General features: G+C 39.6%; 1 protein-coding gene across 2 annotated transcripts in view; it reads left to right on the top strand.

Moving 5' to 3' along the window:
* The window catches only part of EXO5 (exonuclease 5), a 45,939-nt gene extending 32,606 nt beyond the window's left edge, over window positions 1–13,333 (top strand). For both annotated transcript variants that reach the window (XM_069227005.1, XM_069227006.1), the window contains exons 5-6: window positions 7,729–7,901; window positions 12,150–13,333. In XM_069227005.1, coding sequence (XP_069083106.1) covers window positions 7,729–7,901; window positions 12,150–12,617 — 641 coding nt within the window. In that variant the 3' untranslated portion in view covers window positions 12,618–13,333. The remainder of the gene's footprint in view (window positions 1–7,728; window positions 7,902–12,149) is intronic.
* Window positions 13,334–20,359: the final 7,026 nt, after the last annotated feature.

Raw genomic sequence — 20,359 nt, forward strand, 5'->3', positions numbered from 1 at the left:
CAAACGGTTCACCCACTAAATGTCAAATTGAAGATTAGTTGTTTTGTTTTTTGCCTATAGGATTATATGTATAGTAACTGGGCTATTCAGGAGCAGAATTATTAATTTAAGAAGGATTTTTCTAACAGGGCGAAATTGTTGGACAGACGTCCCATTAGTGATGGATACTGTGCCTTTTCAAGTGAAAAATAGCTATAGCTATACCTTTAAAATTTATTCTGGCTCTTTCCCACCTGAACACTTCTCTGACACAACAAATAACTCCAAACTGCAGCTTCTTCTTGATACAATATTTTATTTAGTTCCAAGATGGCCACCACGTTGCATAACACAACAAGGGGTAGAGGGAAAGAGGCGCTTATCCTGTGACACCGAAGTGCAGCAGTGCTCAGTGATGGAGGAAGTTGGCAACAGAAGATGACTAGGGTGTGGAGAGAGTGAGAGGGAGTGCATGAGGGAAAGAACAAGATACTGCAGAAGGATCAGCACATGGTCTCCCATGGAGTACCAAACCATAAGTGGAATAAAGAAAAACAATAGTTATTTGACACCGGCAGTGGAAGTATACAACTCATCCAGTCGAAAACCGGAATAAAGTATAAATGGTATATGAGCTGGACAGTTGCTGGAGTAGGCAGGAAGGCCGTCAAACCAGAAGAATGGAATGAATTGGGCAAGAAAGCAATCCAATAATGTGAAAGGGAGTAACCCAAAGCCCACTCTATCTCAGTATTGTGTACAATGACATCTCTCATATATACCTAATGGTGTCTTTAGCAAGACCGAAAAAAATGTCTCATTAAACTTCATAATAAAAGCATACATATAATAACTATATCTTTTGAATTTTACCAAGCACTATTATTAGAGAGCAACTTCTGTATTGTATATTAACATCCTCAACATGTATATACCCTTTATACCCGTGTCACAGGTCAATGAGCTCTCATTCTTTTTGTGTGTATTGTAAAAACGATCAGGAAAGCTGACATTCAATCTTGCTGTGTTGGTACATAATTGATGAACATCAGTTGTATGATTCACCACTTTGATAGTGGTTTAAGTCACAGTATGTTTTGCCTGCTATACAAAGACTCGCATGGGGGAAATAGGTAAAGTGATCTTTTTTCTGAATCCAAGCAACCATTACAGATTAGAAGATTAATGTTAGAACCCGTAGCCTATTCCCATGTGACTCTCTCTGAAATGTATTTGTTAGATGTTGGTTAGATAGTTCTTTTGTCTGTGGAATGAGAGATTTTTTTTATTGTTTTACTCAGATGGTTTTGCAGTTGTATGCTTTTACTGACCTTGCCCAGAATATTAAATTTAAAGTGCATTAAATTAGCCCACTCAACTTCTATTTTGTCAGCCATTGCAAACTTATTATGGTGATCCCAATGCAAAGTGTGATTTTGAACAGTAGAATTTTTTTTAACCATTTGGCCGAACTTCTCATGGGGAGGTTGCCACATATTAAGAGTTTCCCGGTAGGTCAGTGAGCAGAAATTTGAGTTTACTCCCACTAGCCTAAAGGGAAACAGCCTACAGCATTGTCTCCAGCTCGTAATTGTGCCGGCAGCAATGCTGTAGGATGCAGGGTGCACCAGGCCCCTCACAATGTTCACAGTCTGCAAAGCAGACTGTAAACATTGCGACAGTGCTGGCCAGGGGGGGCCCTGCACTGCCCGTGCCATGCCAAGAACTACACCTAGGAATGGAAGCAGTTGAAATACTTTTTTAAATTGGCAAACATCGGCAGTAGTATATCTGGAAAGCTACAGCATTCACATGTTTCCAACCATACTACAGGGAAATTCATATGAAATGTTTTGACTTTGCTATTTTTCGCATATATGAAATTGTATGCACCATAAAAATCCATACTGGGAAAAAAATCACATTTTATTAACTTTTTTGTCAGCATAATGGGAACCTTTTTCCTTTGGAAAAACATCTTACCCACAAAGTTGGATGTGACCATTTTCCTTCCCACCCTAGAAGTGGAATTACTCCAATGATTTGCTGAAGCAAACCTGCCACCATTTCCAGTTAGAAAAAGGTTTGAAACTCTCAAGCAAAACCTCACTTTGAACTACCCACTTCCCACCCCTTGCATAGAGTTTACTGTGGCATAATGGTGTATATTTATGGAGTATAATTATGCAGTCATTAATTCATTTTTGCTTGCATGGCTTCTTTTTGTGGGTACCTGACATACCTACATTGGGCCATCTTTAGGTATGAGGTTGAAAAGGCTATGTGATTCAGGCAGAGGTGTAGCTTTGGTGGGGGGTGTACCGGGTGTTACATCCCCCTAATAAATGTGTTTTCTGGTAAACAGTTATGTACAGGTGCTTTCAGTCGGATATGTTGAACTGTCAGATTTCACAAGGCACTTTCCTACACCCAGACAAAATCTTACTCACACTCTAAACCCTCTCCTGCTTTGAAAGTCTTCAAAAATTTTATAATTTATCTCACTAGTACCCCCACCAACCCGTATTTGTCACCTTTTCCACTGCCCCTAAAGACTTTCTTGTGCACCCTGCTTTTCACCCTGCTTTTCAGTAATGCATACACTCCATTCCAAAAAGATTGTTGAGAAATCTGAAGTTTGCACCCTCTGCACACCAAATCTTAGTGACCAAGTTATGCCCCTCAATTTAAGCCAGATAACTCTACAAGGCTTGAGATCAGCATATCACATTTTAAATGAGCCTTAGTAGAAAATGAAGTTGTGAAGAAGAGGGAGGGGGGTAGGTGATGTGGTGACCAAGAGAATGAAAGGGAAGAAAATAAAATAAATCAGTGGGTAGGGAATAAAGGGTGGGGAGAAGATAAGGCTAGGGTTCCATATATCTACAAAGGGTAGTACTACCTAAGCACATTAAAACCCACATTGTAAAGAAGGATTCAAGGATACCACAGAGGATCAGAGACCTCACAAATATTCATATAAAGTCTGTTGACTAAGCCCCATCAGCCATTTGTTGTGCTTTAGACCAAGTAAAGGGTGTCTAGGCATCCCTAAGGATTCTCCTGAGATGTCCTTTAATGGATTTATCCAATTGTTAACCAAAGTGAGACAGGTTTAATTGCTGCAACTATATATATACTCCTAAGTCCTTATCCTCCGTCTTGAAGACAGTTGCAGGATACTTGGGAAATAATAATATTTTCATTCTAAAACTATTTGCGCCTTTTCTCATTACTAGCAGATTAGCTGTAACCAGTTGATCAGACACATATAATGCACTTACTGTGGTCTTAGTCTGGTAAACTTCTAATTATTCTGCTGCATTATTGTCACTTGAAGGCAGTTCTTGTAGTGACTGGAGAAATCTGTGCAATAGTTGTGTTGCATTTAGCAGTTTGACTCTGGACACATCTGCACCTAAGTATTTAGGGCCTGATTTAGATATTGGCAGACAAGTGGGATTTAGATGTAGTCGGATGGGATATCCGTCACCATTGTGACGGGGTAACTCATCCGCCAATATCTAAATCAGGCCCTCAGTCTTAACACCCATTACAACAGATTTCTGTGAAACTTATTTCATGAGGCCACACATCATAATCGTTTACTTGACTGCATCTATTTCCAGTTTCTTTTTGGAACAATGTTTCTCAAAAGCAGTCATCAGTTTGTGTGCTACAAGTTCTTCAGGTCAATAAAACTTGCCTGTGAATAAAATACCCAGAAATTGTTTCCTATGTCGGAAATGTTTGCCTTCCACTTCTCCAGTGCAGCATTTGCATTATTGATGCGTGGGCTTCATGGCAGTTGACTCGTACCTCCCAGGAAAACAAATAAGATCCATTACAGTTCTCCAGTGTGCCAAAGAAAACAGATATAATTTTGTTATGTGCAAACTTTTATATACCTTTTGGCTACAAAGTCTCAACGAGAGATACGTTTGCATTTTATATCATGTACTTTGCTGTATCAACATCGAGTCAAAAGTTGTAACCTTTCCCACCTTCAGCCACCCCAGAGAATCCAACAAAAATGTGGAGTAAACCCTGGGATAAGCAAAACCTTCTTCTGAAACTGGGGCATCAATCTCCAGAAGCAGTAGCATTCACTGCTCTGTAGATAACAGAACCTTGCCAAAGTATATTTCCTTTAAATATGCTTATAAATTGCTTGTCAGGTTTTGAAGCCATACCCATCTTATGGAAATTATTTGCTCACTCAACTTTACCAATGTTAAATTGGTAGAACTTGTCACTATACCTGTGTCAGGCAGAATCTAGCTTCTGTAACGATCTTTCAGAGTGGTCACATCGACCTCATGAAGGCAGAAGAATGAATTTTCTATTCTGTATCTGAAAGCTAGTTGAAAAGATTCCTGTATTTTATATTTGAGATCTTGATGTTTCACATAGACCCATTGCATTGTTACAAACCTGTATTAGGCATTTATCTCCGTTTTTGTATGCCTTGACCATCTTTGGCAAGCTTAACCAACTGAAGTTTAGTTTTGTGGCAATCTCCATTTTATCAAGCCTGCTGGTTCTGTCTTTCAATTATTCAAAGGTTTCTAAAGGAACCACCTTATTTGCTGACGTAGGTCACAGTGAGTTCTCATAGTGGCTGTTCCCTTATAGACCAGAGGATTGTGCTCAGAGGATTGTGCTCAAAGGATCCACATCTCCTTTCTGGTCAGACCTAACTGATTAAACAGCTTCTTCTAGTAGCTTGATTTCGTCCCCAGACTTAAAAGTAGGGAGTACAGGAATTATATATTAACACAATAAATTTTCTGCTAAGTTTCCAAATCAGATCTCCATTTCTCTTCAACTTCCAGTAAGAGTTGCAGACTTATCTTTTCAAGAAGCACAGTGTAATCAAGCAGTGGATGGACCACCTGAAGGGATTCCTGTAACCTTTTCTAATCTCTCCATTGGGCTCCTGTCCCCTGGTTCCTTTTAAGCTCCACACACTTGTGATTCTCAAACCATTGTAATGCTGCAGCCCTTTTGATGCTTAACAAGACCTCAGTCATTTGAGCGTGACATCAGTGACGAGAAACCATAGTTCAAGGTCATAGATGTCCTGGTGTACCTAACTCTAACTCTAGCTCTAACCTGTTTGCATCCCTCATTCCCTTCTTTCCTGGCATGGCTGCAGATTTTATCCAGTTTCCATCCAAACCCTTAACACATTCTGAAATATTAGGAACTTGTGAAAAGAAGGGGCTAACGCCTTTGTAATTTGAAGAAGAAATCCTTCACAGTCCCCATTCTGGTGTCCAGTTTGGCAATCCATATCTCATATTCTGAAAACATCTCTGCAACAGAGCCCACTGGGGTGCAATCTGAGCAGAAATATGAGGCTCCAAATTGTGGCCATCCCTTTTTGACCGGTCAGGCCAGTTTCAGCTTTCGCTATGGTAGCAGGAGCCAGGAATATATCCTCAATGTTTTTTTTGTTTACTTTGCCCTCCACAACCCCTATTGACAAAGTCAGCAGAAGGATGGATGACTTTAGAAGGATATTCAGAATATACTCTTCATTTGTAAGGAGGTTTGCACATTTTCTGTTTATTCTCTCCAGAAGGTTTAAACTCATATTTCTTACCCAAAACCAATAAATAGTTCTGGAGCCATCTTAAGGAGGGAGCAGCGAAAACCTTTTAATTCACTGATTTTAAAACGTCTGTCTTCAAACTTGAGTTTGAGATGAAAATGAAGTTGAAGGATGAGTTGCAAGTTATCTAAGTGGGTAGATAAACAGCCAAGGTATGCGAGTCACCTTGAAGGATTTTCAGACTGACTTGACCACATTGACAACAGTCTTCTCTAAACACTGCTCTCTTAGTAGAAATGTAATCCACCATCTCAGCGTGGTGGGAATAAGAATTGCCAGAGCCTCCAAAAAAGAGGAGGGCCAAAGAAATAGGTCCAGGGCCAAGAAATCTAGAGAAGAGATGACAGTGAATGAAGGGTCTATTTGGTTGCATTAGCTAGACCACAGTAGCAAGTTGTCCCATGCCAGAATTGCAGCGATTGTATTCAGTGGTGCTCAAACTAATGCCATTCACAAGGTCCTACTGTAGCGACATAGGTTCTGAAATCTGTTGCCCATCTGACCTACTTGTAAGCACAATCCTTTGATGATGGAACAACCTGGCCAGGTCTGCGGATTGACACAGTCTTCGTACCACAATGATTGTATACACACCAATATATACAAGTCAGGCTGAGTGTTTTCCCCATCACATATATTAAGATGAGCAAAATCGTAACAAAAAGATGATAGCAGATATGATGCAACCCGGTACCACACTTCTGACTGTCTTGCAACAGCTGCCGCATAAGCTACACTAAGCCTTTTAAAGTGTTTATTATAACTTGTATTTGATTGCCTTGCTCATGTTTTACCAGATCCATGCACTACTTTAGTGATCTTTGATGCAAATAACCTGCTTCAGGAGATTAAATAGCTAGTGGACATGAGCAGTATTTTACCAACACATATGATGTAAATGTCTGCTTGAAATGGTAAGAGCACTAGTCTTTTTTTGTTTTAATGGTGATGGTATTACTTCTTATTTTTGACAGTTTAGACATTTGAGTGGCCCAAGTCAGTTGTGATGAGCAATGCCTTTTATCGTGCATCCTTAACCCATAAACTATAAACATCCTTAAACTCAGTTCTTTGTTTAGGAAGTATTCAGTTGCACCGCTTATGGAATCTTTACATTTTATGGCTAAAACTAAATTTGACTGCTCATACCCTATTTTAATAGTTCAGTTACCCATGATATAAAGCATCCCACTTGTTATCTTCAATGAGGCTAATTTCTGGGCTTCATAAATGCTCTAAAACTATGGTAATTCTCACCATTGTTATTGTGACTGGTTAACCATTTTACTACCTTCTCTGCCTGGAAGCATCTCTAGATGTTTAAGATCTATTCAGTTACTATGTTGTAATGGTTCCCTGGTTCAAGTTTAAACATACCCCAAACAGATAAAGTGACTATATGATAATAATTGTTTTGTATAATTGTTATGTGTTATAAAAATCTAGCACACAATGTGCCAATGGTAGGACATTGTAATAATGTACATATTCCATTGTCTCAGCGACGTGACCACTAGCATTTAATGTTTTCTTTCACTTTGCTGCAACAAATAACAAAGTGATGGAAATAATGCTTGAAATCTCAGCGAGTCACAGTTGCACGGGCGGCATACGAGTCGATCATTGTTCCCCTTCTTTGATACCGTGGAGATGGACCAGCCTTATGCAGATCAGCCCTATCCCTTCTCCAGTAGGAAAAACCCAACAAACCTTTACTGCTATGCCAGGTTTCCTCCATAATGAAACACAAGCAGCCCCAGACAGCTCTCGGTCATCTGGCCAATTAATCTCAGCCTCTTAATATAGCTTAGTCCACATTCAAGGTCATTGTATGTTTGTTTATTTTGCCACTCTAGGCAGGACAGAGACTAACCTTTAGGAAATCAGCGTGTAGGAAACAGTAGGAACTTTCCAGCTTATACTGCCAAACCTGGTATCCTTCAGACAGGTTGGCAAGGGCAGGCAGCTTCAGACCACTTTTGGCCAATTTAGGCCCCATCACTGAGGCATTTTGTTGTTGTTAAACAGGGTGTGTAAGTGACACACAATTGTAAATACAAGATTGGTATGATGTATGTTGAGAAACATATGTGTTATGAATTGGCTAACCTATTTCCTGTTTTGCACAAAAGGTGGAAGAGTTCGTGAGTTTCCAGTTTTTGGAGAAGTAGAAGGTATTTTCATGGTGGGAGTTGTTGACGAGCTACATTACACAGCTAAAGGAGAACTTGAGCTTAATGAGTTAAAGACTCGGGGAAATCCCTCATTGCCCGGAGAATCTCAAAAGAAAAGTCACTATTTCCAGGTAGGTAGATTGTACATCATCGTATCTTCACTTTTTGTTAATTTTACTCTTATGTAGCGTAAAATGGCCTTACTTGTGTGAGAATGTAAGACTATCATTAAAAAGTATATTTCAGAAGGCGTATGGTATTTTCAGAAAGGAAAAAAAGTGAATATTTCTCACTGAAAGTCTATATACCTTCTTCTTCTATTGACTTGACAAATTAAAATCCATCAGTCGCTGTTTGGAGAAGTGTTGACCGGTGAGTAGATTAGCACATCAAGATAATTTCCACAAGGTTCTGGATCTCCACGTTAACCAAGATAAGTCAAGCCTCACTCTGATTCTGAGTTCAACACTTTGGACTAGTGCTAGAGCCAACAGCTAAAGTTCCTCCTTCACCGGACAGATAAATAGCTGTTCCTGTATAAAGACATTGTCATTCCCAGTGTTCAGACAAGACTCTTGTCTCCTGTATTTTATGATTATTTTCATTTTCCTGTTACCACTTACTAGATTAAATATCCTGCTTCTTCAGGAATGTTCAGAGGATCGATGGTGCCAGATGTCTTTCTCATTGAGATGAAAGACTTCTGATGTCCTGTCACCTTGATAGTCCCTGGTATAGTGTGTCTATAGAAGATGTGCACAGAGCCGTCTCCTTCCAGTAGCCTACACGTGGAACAAACCATCATGACAGACTGGTACTTGCAAGCGGGGTAGCCCACTTAGATAACCTGACCCCTCCAGGAAAATAATCTTCAAAGAACAAAAATATCATCAACATGTTGGTGTTTGGCGCATTCCATCTAGACCTCTGTATCCATCAAATCGATTTGGTATTAGATACTATCAAAGAACATTTAAGCCATGGCAAAACATCTCCTGGACTATCCGAATTCAGTGACAAACAAGGACTGCAGGCACCTTTTTAAAGTAGAGGCATTTCTATGTTGGTACCCATACACCGGGATGGGTTCTGCCTATTCCTTACCTCCCTTTTGGCAGTGGGAAACAGCAAGACAAGGAATTTGCATCCTCCTCGTGTTTCCAGGCTTGAGAGAAAATTAGTGAACACCAGGAGCAATGACCGCCTATAAATACATTTGTATGGTACTACCCAGTGAATAGACATGGCATAGTGTATGTGGGTTTTGGTATTTAGCGACATTGCACCCATATCACAACAGCACTTATTGTCGGATCACCTCATGTGATATGGAGATTGCGCATTATATGAGCCAGAGACCTAGATGTCCTGAAGAAGGCCACTGACCCATTAGGGGCACTAGGATTATTGGCTTAGACATGTAATGACAGGGTGATTACTAACCCTTGTATGTCATTCATCTTCAGTTCTTAACCTTATCAGGGCATCCACTAATTTATATTTTTTGGACAGTTCTAGATAGTTTTAACATCTGTATACTTTGGCTGCTGATCACATTTTTTATAGAGCCTATTCTAAAAAAAAAAAAAAGAAAAAAAAAAGGAGCCTTGCTCCCAAGTAAGGTGGTAGAGCCTACCTTGGTCCCAGTCGGGTCAAAGGTATAGGAGGCCCAGTTATGAAGAATGCCACATAGTATATGGGTGAAGGCCTTACATTTCCCTGGGATTGCAACAGCAGCCCTAAAGAACCTAGACTTTACCTTGTGATATTTGGATTTGGGAGGACGAAGAGGTAGGGGTTTCTTTCCTTTCTTCCCTCAATTGTGAATGAAGTACTGCTGTTTTCCTGCTGTCAGTCTTGTTGCTAAGAGACCTCTTTCGTCATATGCCTTTTCCTTCTTTGCACATAATAGCTGCTGCTATGTCTGTGAGCCCTTTTTGACCAGAAACCTCAGGACTGATTTTCATTTAGGAAAATTTGTATTGTTTCTCCTATCCTATATTTCTGCACCTTGCTTTCCTTACGTAATTCAGCTTATGTTATGCTATCTTATAGGATTCTTACACAGAGCTTGTTCTTGCATCAGACCTCTTTATGTGTACTGTGAAACACAATAAAATAGGTTGTGGGGTATTCTCACTTCCACTTAACCATGGGTTGAATAGAAGAGTTTGAAGTTTCTCAAAATGCAGTTCGATAGGCCTAATTGAGAGCTAACACATTCTAAGAGGGTTGAAGTGTGAAAAAGAGTGGCCTGCAGCTGGGCTCTTCTAATATGAGAAACTTTTAAAGAGATCTTATGAAAGTAGCATAGCGATCTAGAAGAAATGTGTTTGACAAGACAATAGTTAGGAAATTCTGGTTACCTGGCATAAATAGAACAGTTAACAAAGCAGAGAACCATGAAAGAGACACTAGCATTTATGGGAACTCAGAGATATTGCTAATAGGCTGGAAATGCTGTAGTGAGCTTAGAGCCAACATCACTTGTCTGCACAAAGCTGTTCTTGAGCCCAATAAGGGAGTGCTTCCAGAATGGTATCCTTGAAAGCTGAGGTGGGGTTAGATTTTGTGTGACTTACACATCTAGTACTTTTTAGAAGAGACTACAGTGGAAATGTCCAGGTTGAATGGGAAGCCCCCATATCATGAGGCCATTAAGAGTGTTCCCTTAAGCCTACACTCCCATAGTCCACCAAAATGTGCTTAGTTTTAGGCTTTAACCATAAACAAAAATACTTTCTAATTTAAATTGAAGCAAGTCACCATGCTGTAATGGCCAAATACTTTAAGGAAAGTAACTCAGACAGATTATACACAATCATGGATGAAAAAAGAATGTAATTAAAATAACCTTTATAAATCAGTAGGCATAAGACCACATATCTTGTAAAGGGCCAGTGCTCTTAAAGCTATCATCTGAATAATGATGGAAGGAACACTGTGACACTCATGAGATAATTATTGTTAAAACTTAGTGAAAAATCAGCGCAGAATGCAAAGAAGAGTAGTAACATAAAGCACAATTACTTGGTTCAAGATTGAGAAGGCACCTGGTGAGAAAGGTATCACACGTTTATACTATCTCTTACATCAAACTGTAAACTATGACTGATATGTTTGTTGCTTAAGGCTGTAGCCAAGAGGAGATTTGACTAAAACACACATTGTGGATGTGACAATGATTGCAATTTATGTACATTGGACATCATGCATGTAGATAGTGTGAACAGAATACACCAGAATGGTAGTAGCGCCGTAATCAACTGCACATCCTTTAAGTGTCAATCAGTAACAAATTAATTGTTCAAGGATGGTGCTGAATGGTTACCAGTGCCCTACTACCCAGGGCACCAAAACAAGCACTCCAGCCAGAGTGCAAGTAATAGCAATAATACCACTGTCCACACAGCACTCAATACCAATTGGTGTGTTCAGTGGCAAATCAAGTATATCTTAGTCCATAGTTGACTTGTTAGTCGATGAATACATATATATCTTCCTGTGGTATTGATCCAGAGCAGCCAATCGTGTTAGATGAATAAACTTTACTTTATTCGAGATGCACACAACCACTCGAGTATATATGAACAGCCAATGCGTGTTTCGTCACTACATGTGACCTTTTTTAAGGCTGCAAAGTGTAAAATATACACGCAAACATATTACGCACAATATCATATGGGAAAACATGACATCTTTACTGGATAGTTACATCCATCACCACCGAAAATGTAGTGTTTCAAATAAATCGGAAATAGATGTATATTGAAAAAAATAGGCAAGATTCACCACGTGGTCGTGCTTCAGCAAATGTCATCTTGAAACTTAAAAGTCTATGGTGCCCAGTATAGAAACAGAAAAGGAGAAAAACAGAGTAGGGTATATGTAGACCACAAAGCCCAAAGTTGTGCCATTGTCTCAACACAAGGTACAACTTTAATGAGTTTTCATTAAATAGCACTAGTGACTTATTGAATTTTGTTTATTACAGTCATGATGATTATTTTATCCCTATGCCCTTGCGGTCGCATTCCTCTCTTAATGCCTCTACTGGTAGGTTGTACCTCGTGTTGATTGACTGCCTAGGAAAAAATGCCAGAGCAGGGAACACCGGCATTGGGGGGGCTATGAAAATGATTTTGTAAGAAGCTTTAGTCTTGTGTGATTGGCACCTTTCCAGTGCGCATTTAACTTATCAAAGCGTCCAAAAAATGTCTACTTGAGCTAAATTTCAGATTTCTTACGAAGTATGCATTTGTGCCTGTAAATAGCTATTATACATAAAAATAGATATTTGTTCACCTAGTTCGTAATGTTTCTAACAAAATGGCATTTCAGACTTGGTTAGTAACTAATTTCTGTGTTTTCTCACTTAGGTTTGTGTATATAAGCTGATGTTTGATGCCATGGTGAGGGGGAAGATAAATTCAGAAAACCTTCTGAGTCACCTTTCTTTGAGATCAAACCAGTCTCTGGGACCACAGGTTCAGACTCATGCTCAGAAAGCTGGCTTTTCGGTGAGCACCTTTGGTGATCTCCTGGAACTGACATGTCTCAATTTGACATTTTCTGACCTCCCCGCGATTGACAGTTTAAAAATTGAATACTGCCACCAGGAGAACAACACTGCACTTGGAGTGGAGATAGTGGACTTCAAGGAAGAAAATGTACGGGAGCAACTGCAATACTACATTTCTTACTGGAAAGGACAGAGGGAGCTAAGAGGTGTGGACATCGAGGATGCTTGGAAATGCAGAACATGCTGCTTTTCAGACATTTGTGAGTGGAGGACAAAAAAGGCAGAAGAGACTTCACAGAGATTCCTGTCAAAAAGAGGAAAATAAAGACAACTTCAGTGCTTCTAGATTTTCTAACATCTGTGTACTGTAGTTCTGCATTCCATGTTTAACGTCCACGCAGAACACCAGGGCTCAGTGGACATCTCTAGTGTGATTTTATGCTCCAAATTTCTGGGCTTGTTTGTGAATTTAAGAGTGATCTACCAAAGGTTTTTCCACAGTTGACCCACAAGGCCTGGATGCGTGCCAGATTTTCAAAATAAACACAAACTATTTAATTAATTTCTATTTAAGATGTTTCATATATAAATGGATTCCTTTTGAATATTTTGAAAATCTGGTATGATTCCAAACCATATTGAATATTCTAGTGATTGTCTTTGAGGGCTCATGGATGTGGAAACCAACCAAGTTCCTATTTTCGTCACACACAATACAATTATGTTGTGTGTTTACTGTAGAGCAGTAATTAAACACTTTATTACAACGGAAATAGCACCTTTGCCAAAGTATGTTTCAATACCTTGGTAATTAGAAGAGTCAAACTAAAATGCTAGGAAACAGTTGTTGGCTCTGATTTCGTAAGCATTCTTGTGGGGATAACTGTATTTTTAAAGCTCATTTCACAAAGCTAGTAAAATTGTCAATTATTACGAAACCAAATGTCAATATGTCTCACAATTGTTGGTAGAGTTGTGTGGCTTATTACAAAATTCTCTCAAACATGTATTTATGGTTAATAAATGTCACTTCGGCCCTTATATTATAAGCACTTGTTGAGAAAGGAAGGCTTGAATAAGGATTGAAACAGTCCGGCATAGTTGTACCTTAAATAGTAACCAGCACTCCTAATTGCCTTTCAGAAGTCTAGTAGATCCTAAGTGTTTTTACAGGCAGTGTAACAAGACTGCCACATAGTGACTTCTTGTTATAGATAAACATGCTCCTCAAATAAGGGAGATGCGTACCTTTCAGTAGTCCGCGTCTTAGGATAGGAAGAGTGGAGCCACTAAGTGATTTAAGGGTGCAAAGAACTTCATAATGATGTTTGTGTTGCTTCCATTGTTTGTCTTCTAATTTTTTGCAACCTACTGGGGCCAGTGTGTGAGAGAATGATTGTTTGCAAACGTGAATCTTTTTGAGTGATATCCTCCCGTTGTTCTAAAAATGTTTAGCAATTGTTAATTAGTTTTGCGGGGTTCTGTTCCAAACAGTGATTACGCTTTGAAAGATATAAAGGCCAGGAGACAATAGAACTGCTTCTAGGACAATGAAAGGTGGGAACTGTTATAACTAGCCTCTAATTCTGGAGTGTGGAACTGTTAACGCGTCCCTTTATGACTAATTTACTCAGTTCGGGACTCGTTTTAGGCCAATGAATGTTTTGACCCTGATTGAAGATACCTTAGGACGAGATAGCTAATCAGTATGTCAATCAATATGTCAATAATGTCATCAAAGTTCACAGTAATACGACAATTCAAATTAATCAAAGACATTTAATAGAACTTGCAAACCACCATGACCTTTCAGTCATGAATAACCACACCAGTTTAGTATGATTTTGTGAAGTTTATTACCTACTGATTACAATTCTACGAGCAAGTTTATTAGTCTCAAAACCAAGAAACACATTAGCATAGTCACAATATGGCAACTCTGATAAGATTTCATCAAAGCAAGAATCACAAACAGAATATAACACGGCATCAGCATAGGTTATCTTTGACAGAGTATCATCATAATGTTATTCAACAAAGCATAGATTTGGTCATTTGTCTATTTGCGTCAGTTTAGTGAACCCCTCTCCTAACCTCAAATTAGCATTGGCATGTTGGGCTTCATGCAAAACAATTTGGTAACACCAATTTAGAAAACATCTAGCTATGGACTCTGTCAAAGAAGCAGTTGGTACCTAGAAAGGAAAAGCAAACAGACAATAACAATTTCATTGTCATATAGTTACCCTCCGTATTTGGGTCAGCACTCAGGTTCGGTCTTCGTCCTCAGGACATCAGTTGGTTCCCCATCAGGAATTCAGCAATTGGGGAAAAAGGGGGCACTTCCCTCATAAGGAGGTAAAGTGTAAACGGGCAATATAAGGCAAGAATGGTTTTAAGAACCAAACAGCAAAGTCTCTATGCAGAGTGACAAAGTGTCTGGGTCATAGCAAATCGCATGAGCATCTCCCTAACTCTCTCCTAGTCTCCTATTCTGATTTACTTCCTGGTGTCAGGGGTTTTTATCCCATTTTCGTTGTACATTCCCCTAAAATTTGGTTGGACAAGGGGTTGCACCCCACTATCTTTATCCAATTGTCTTCAAATTAGCTCATCGAATTTGTCACCCCATAACAGTTCTCACGTATTTTATTGGTCCTTATGATTGACGTCTTCAGCGTGTGGAATGTCCGGTATGATTTCATAGTCTTGTGGTCCTTTCCACATCTTCAGTCAGTGGCTCCATTGTCTGTACCGGTTCAGGCGACCTTGTACCTGCGACTAGTCTACACTGTTGCATTCAGCTAAAATGTTTCTACAAGCAAGTCGAATTTCATGAGAACTAATCTACTATAGTTACATTCAGCTTCTAGTTTAGAGGAGAACAAGAGTTCATGTCCTTCAGCAAGTCACCACACTGCACGTTAGAAAAACACATTTAATATGAGAGTCAGGCAGCTAGGCCTCAACTCATGCTAACTAAGGCCTAATGATTTTATTAGCAAAACCTTTACATATACCTATTATTATTAGTGTAGAATCATATCATAATATAACATTTCAACATTATTAGTCAGTTTCATTAGCCCCCGTATATGTTGGCGGCCACTCCCCGTGGGCACATTTCAAACGCACGTTATAGCAAAATACATTAATACATTTTCTATGCAGCATTATTACACATTAGTTCTTAATCATTTAATGTTAATATTGCGTATATAAGCTACGCTCTCTCAGTAGTTTGAGCTGGAGCAGAGATGGCATCAATACGAACAAATCTGCGGCCATTTCATTTTACATGGTGGTGGTAAACATGTGTTTATGTGAACACAGCCTTTGAACTGAGGAGCCCCCAGGGACTAGGCTACTGTCTCTGTTCACCGTTGGTGGGGGCAAGGGTAGACCTGTTCCAGATTAGTAAATGGTAAGTTAGCAAGGGTAGATCCTGGTTTTCATAGGGAGGGTGATGGAAGAAGTTTGGGAGTTCTGAGGAGCCAGGGTCCTGCCATTTTTCACAAATGCCTCTGTGGTAGTTTGCTGATTAGGTGGCAATACAGGCATAAAAACACAGAACCCAAATACTAGTTCATCAGAACATAACTAGAGCTGGTGAACTCTCTAAAAAAAGGAAGATTATGTCTAGACAGGCTCTTGAAGAGGACTGAGGGGGATTCTACACTGCAACTGTAGCACTAATACCTTCAAACTGGAAGTGGTCTCTAAGGGTAAATTAAGTGGCCTCCTCTCCTGTCTCAGGGCTGGTGATTAACTCCATCCAGCTACCTATTCAGGAGTGGACTGTACTGGAACCTGTGGAGCTGTGGCTGTTGGGTGGCATGGACCCCCATTCCCCTTTCTTCAAAGTTTGCCAGATGTGGGAGAGAACAGAAATATCTCTTCCACCATTGCAAGTAAGATACACAGTATTAGCACACATGCAATAGTATATAGAAATTCAATAGTAATAAGTAAGTTCTCATGCTGATTATTTGCATATAATTATCCACATCCCAAAAGAAACAACAAATTACAGTTTAACCAAATTAGCATGCTCCAAAAAAGATTTCATCAAACCGTTATATACAATATAGTTCATGAAATTATTATCACTTAATCCAGTTCTAGAATAAGTATAATCCAATTTACAAATTCTTCATAAAAGAGTGTTCATTTCATTGTCCTGCTGTCACAGTTACATTAATTAGATCCCAAAAGTTCATTGAATTCCAAAAAATGAATATAATCCAATTTGAGAGTTATTCCATTCCATCGTCCCGCTGTCACAGTTGCATCATTTACATCCCAAAAGTTCTTCAAATTTCAAATTAGGTATAATCCAATGCAATATGGTTCATGTGTGAGTATCCATCCTATCATCACGCTGTCATTGCTGTCAACACGTGTTTCATCCTGGGAGTGCCCACGAATTTCTTCAGGACCTCCTTTAGCTAATTATTCCACTACTGAAATTGATGATGTGTCCCTTGTCATCTGTCCAATAGTCCACAGTCCGCTATTTTTTTTTATTATTGATATTATCTTCGTCGCGCGAGTACGCCGCTCCGACGGCTTACAGCAGATACTGTAACTGTTAATTTTTTGGAATTCAATGAACTTTTGGGATCTAATTAATGTAACTGTGACAGCAGGACAATGAAATGAACACTCTTTTATGAAGAATTCGTAAATTGGATTATACTTATTCTAGAACTGGATTAAGTGATAATAATTTCATGAACTATATTGTATATAACGGTTTGATGAAATCTTTTTTGGAGCATGCTAATTTGGTTAAACTGTAATTTGTTGTTTCTTTTGGGATGTGGATAATTATATGCAAATAATCAGCATGAGAACTTACTTATTACTATTGAATTTCTATATACTATTGCATGTGTGCTAATACTGTGTATCTTATTATAGGTAACTTTGGGTTACCTTTTTAGGGGAGATTGGAGGGTGCAACCCCAGTATTTGGCACTGTGCACTATAATATTAGTGCTATTAAATCTATAGAGGCAGGAGCGCCATATCACTCTTATCCACCCCCATTTTAGATTTCACCATTGCAAGTAGTTGGGAACTAGTCATTTGTTTGGTTTCCCAAGGAAAAGGGTAAAGTTCCAAAGTTCCTGGGACTCTGAATTGCTAGTGTATCTCACTCTGAGGTTCAGTGGAATGTAGAGGGTAATGCAGGAGGAGCCAGAAAGAAATATTCAACCTTGTGGCACCCTCATCAGCTATAGCTTCATTCTGTGCCTTGCTGGAGATTTCTGAGAACCAAAAATTAATCTATTTGAATATGGAACTGGGTCAAAGTGGCAAAGTTAGGAAGCAACTAAGAAGGCTTTGCAGCTACAGAACCTAGTTTTGTCATCCTCGGAGCTTTAGTTGGCAGTATTGTCAGCTTCAGAGGCAGACTGGGCTTGAAACATCCAACTTTGGGGCACCATTGCTAGCTTCAGCATCATATCTTACACCTGTGGTGGAGTCTGACATGCATGAAAAAGACTAACTCTCAAGGTGTGATACTCAAGGCTTACCCAACCCCCACTTCATAATTGTTAGCCTAAAATAGTCCCAGTTCCCAGTAAAGCACAACCCTTAACTTTAATTGCCACTTTGTGTTTCCTTGACACTTTTTGCCTTAAATCCTGAAATCCATAGCTCCTTGTCTTGATTTTTACCATTTATGTGTCATATTTCTTATAAGTCATATATCCATCTATGGAAGATATCTGAGAATCATGGAGATTGGGCTTCTTGTACCTTGGATTCTAATACTGTCTCCAGAGTTACAACTTTTAAGTGTAGCAGTCTTACCCCAACAGTTGCTCGGGGACCCAGTGCTGACAAATCGGTAGGCAAATAACAAAATAGTGCAAGAGCAAACTACCTATATAGGCGAAGAAATTAATGACCTGACTACCTGTCAGCTCACCTTTCTCTGTCCCACCCCCGCTCAACCCATAGAAAACTGCTGGATTATACTCCCTTAAGACTTATCCCTAGAGGATATTTTGGTGTAGCATGCTGCTCCATAGTGCTTGGTATTTTATTATTTTGGCCCAATGTAGACATAATAAGAGAATTATGACGTCATTATAGGATACATGTCTGGATAGAGAACTGTAGAAGGAATGCTAGATTTGAATGGGGTTAAATAGAGAGACTGCTCTAGCATCCCCATGAACTCCACAAGAAGAGAGCTCAGGAAATATTTTAGACCAAAAGAATTTCTGATACTTGTATTTGCTGTGCCTCAGATACTGTAGACACTGTTTTGCCGTTTTACCATTGCGGTTTGTGGGAGAGTATTGTTTCAGCCCCAAGAGAAAAGAGTAACTGGAAGATGGAAACAGTGAAGTCTGTGGGTTATTTATATTAGTAGTGACCTCACTTCAGGTACTGTCAAAGACAATGGCCTACCTCAGTGCAGAGACGAGTGCGTCAGCCCCATTAGACAACTCCTTCATAGAAACCACAACTACCTAAGACAAAATCCAAAGCAAATTTTATGCAAAACCAAATCCATAGTCTTGAAGGCTGTTTCCACATCTAAGCAATGCCTTTGTTTCTTTCATCATCAATGGGAGGAAATTACCTTTAATGAGCAGTAACCTAACTGTTGTCAGGCAGGTGTACTGTATCAAATTCAAGCACATACCATAACGTCATTCACCATGAAGGGACTCCTTTAAAACCCCAGTTGAAAAGGGTTACAACGTTGCAGGGTAAAGATGCTGTGTATCAATGGTTCCCAACCTGTCGCCTGGGGATCCCTGGGGTCCGCGAAGCCTCATCAAGGGTACCACGACTCCTTAGACAATTCAGTAATATGAACAGATTAGGTCCCCAGCTTTCAGTAATGACTCGGGGGGGGGGGGGGAATCCCAATATTCTACCCCTGGGTTCCAGTATTGATAAGAGGGGGAGGAATCTACAGAGGTCAAAAGGTTGGGAACCACTGCTATAGATGATGTGCCTCTAGCAGAACAGGGTAAGGAGACTCTGCTGTCTACTCTCTTTAAAGAAGAATGACACTCTGAGCCCTTTAGTCGACCTCCACATTAAGAACTAATATGTTCAGTGCACTTCAGGATGATGACTCTTGAAAAAAATCTGTTTCAACATCGGAATGCTTCTGGTGCATTGAGTACCCGAGGTTTGTGGCAGCTAGTGAACATTGTCAGTCCAAGTGTGAGTATCTTTATCTAGGTGAGTGTTTGGTGAAGATAAAATAGCATTGACAAATACGGACGAAGTAAACTGCTCCAGTGGTTAACAAACTGAGTTTTATCATCAACTCTCCAAAGTCACGTCCCTCAGCCATTATTTTTAGAACAGACATAGCTTAACCCACAAGAGCAGGCTCAGTGTTTTCTGACCATGGCGCACCTTTATCAGATATCACAATCTCTCCCAGGGAAACGTTTGATGTGATAATTGTGCATGATGACCTCATGTATAACCATTCACAATGCAAGGTGGCACATATAACTGCTCCAGTGGTTTGGGTCTGGGAGGGTTTAGTGCTGGTGATACACAGGTAACAGCAGAAACTTCAAGGGTGGAGCAATTTGCTGGAACTGAAGTTATTCTTCACTGGTACTTAAAGTTTTCCAAATTTTTCCCCCACAGGTGGTTTTGATATGCAGAGACAAAAAGGCAATCGTACTACATATGAAAGAAAAAGGCATGTGTATCCTACTCTTGCTGACAATTTGACAGTAAATTTGGCACTAAGGCTAAAGCAGACACGTACACTAGCCAGTGATAATTAATTTTCAGATTTTCTCAGCATTGTCACCAGGAGCTGCATAAGTGGGATTGTTCAGGAAATGCAAGTGTTTTATGGAAAAGCCATTCATGATTCAAGAAAGACCACAGTCATATTCCACATTTAAGAAAGGCTCTAGAGTGGTCTCTTTATGAAACATTCCTTTACCACACAGTTGAAAGGGAGCTACAAAACTGCTGTACATACATTTACAAAAGATCACTTTGTTGATGTACAAACCAGACATCAAGCCATGAGTTTTAATATTCCCCCCTTTGTCCACTATT

Source organism: Pleurodeles waltl, chromosome 3_2 (genome assembly GCF_031143425.1).
Source record: "Pleurodeles waltl isolate 20211129_DDA chromosome 3_2, aPleWal1.hap1.20221129, whole genome shotgun sequence".
Classification (NCBI taxonomy): Eukaryota; Metazoa; Chordata; class Amphibia; order Caudata; family Salamandridae; genus Pleurodeles; species Pleurodeles waltl.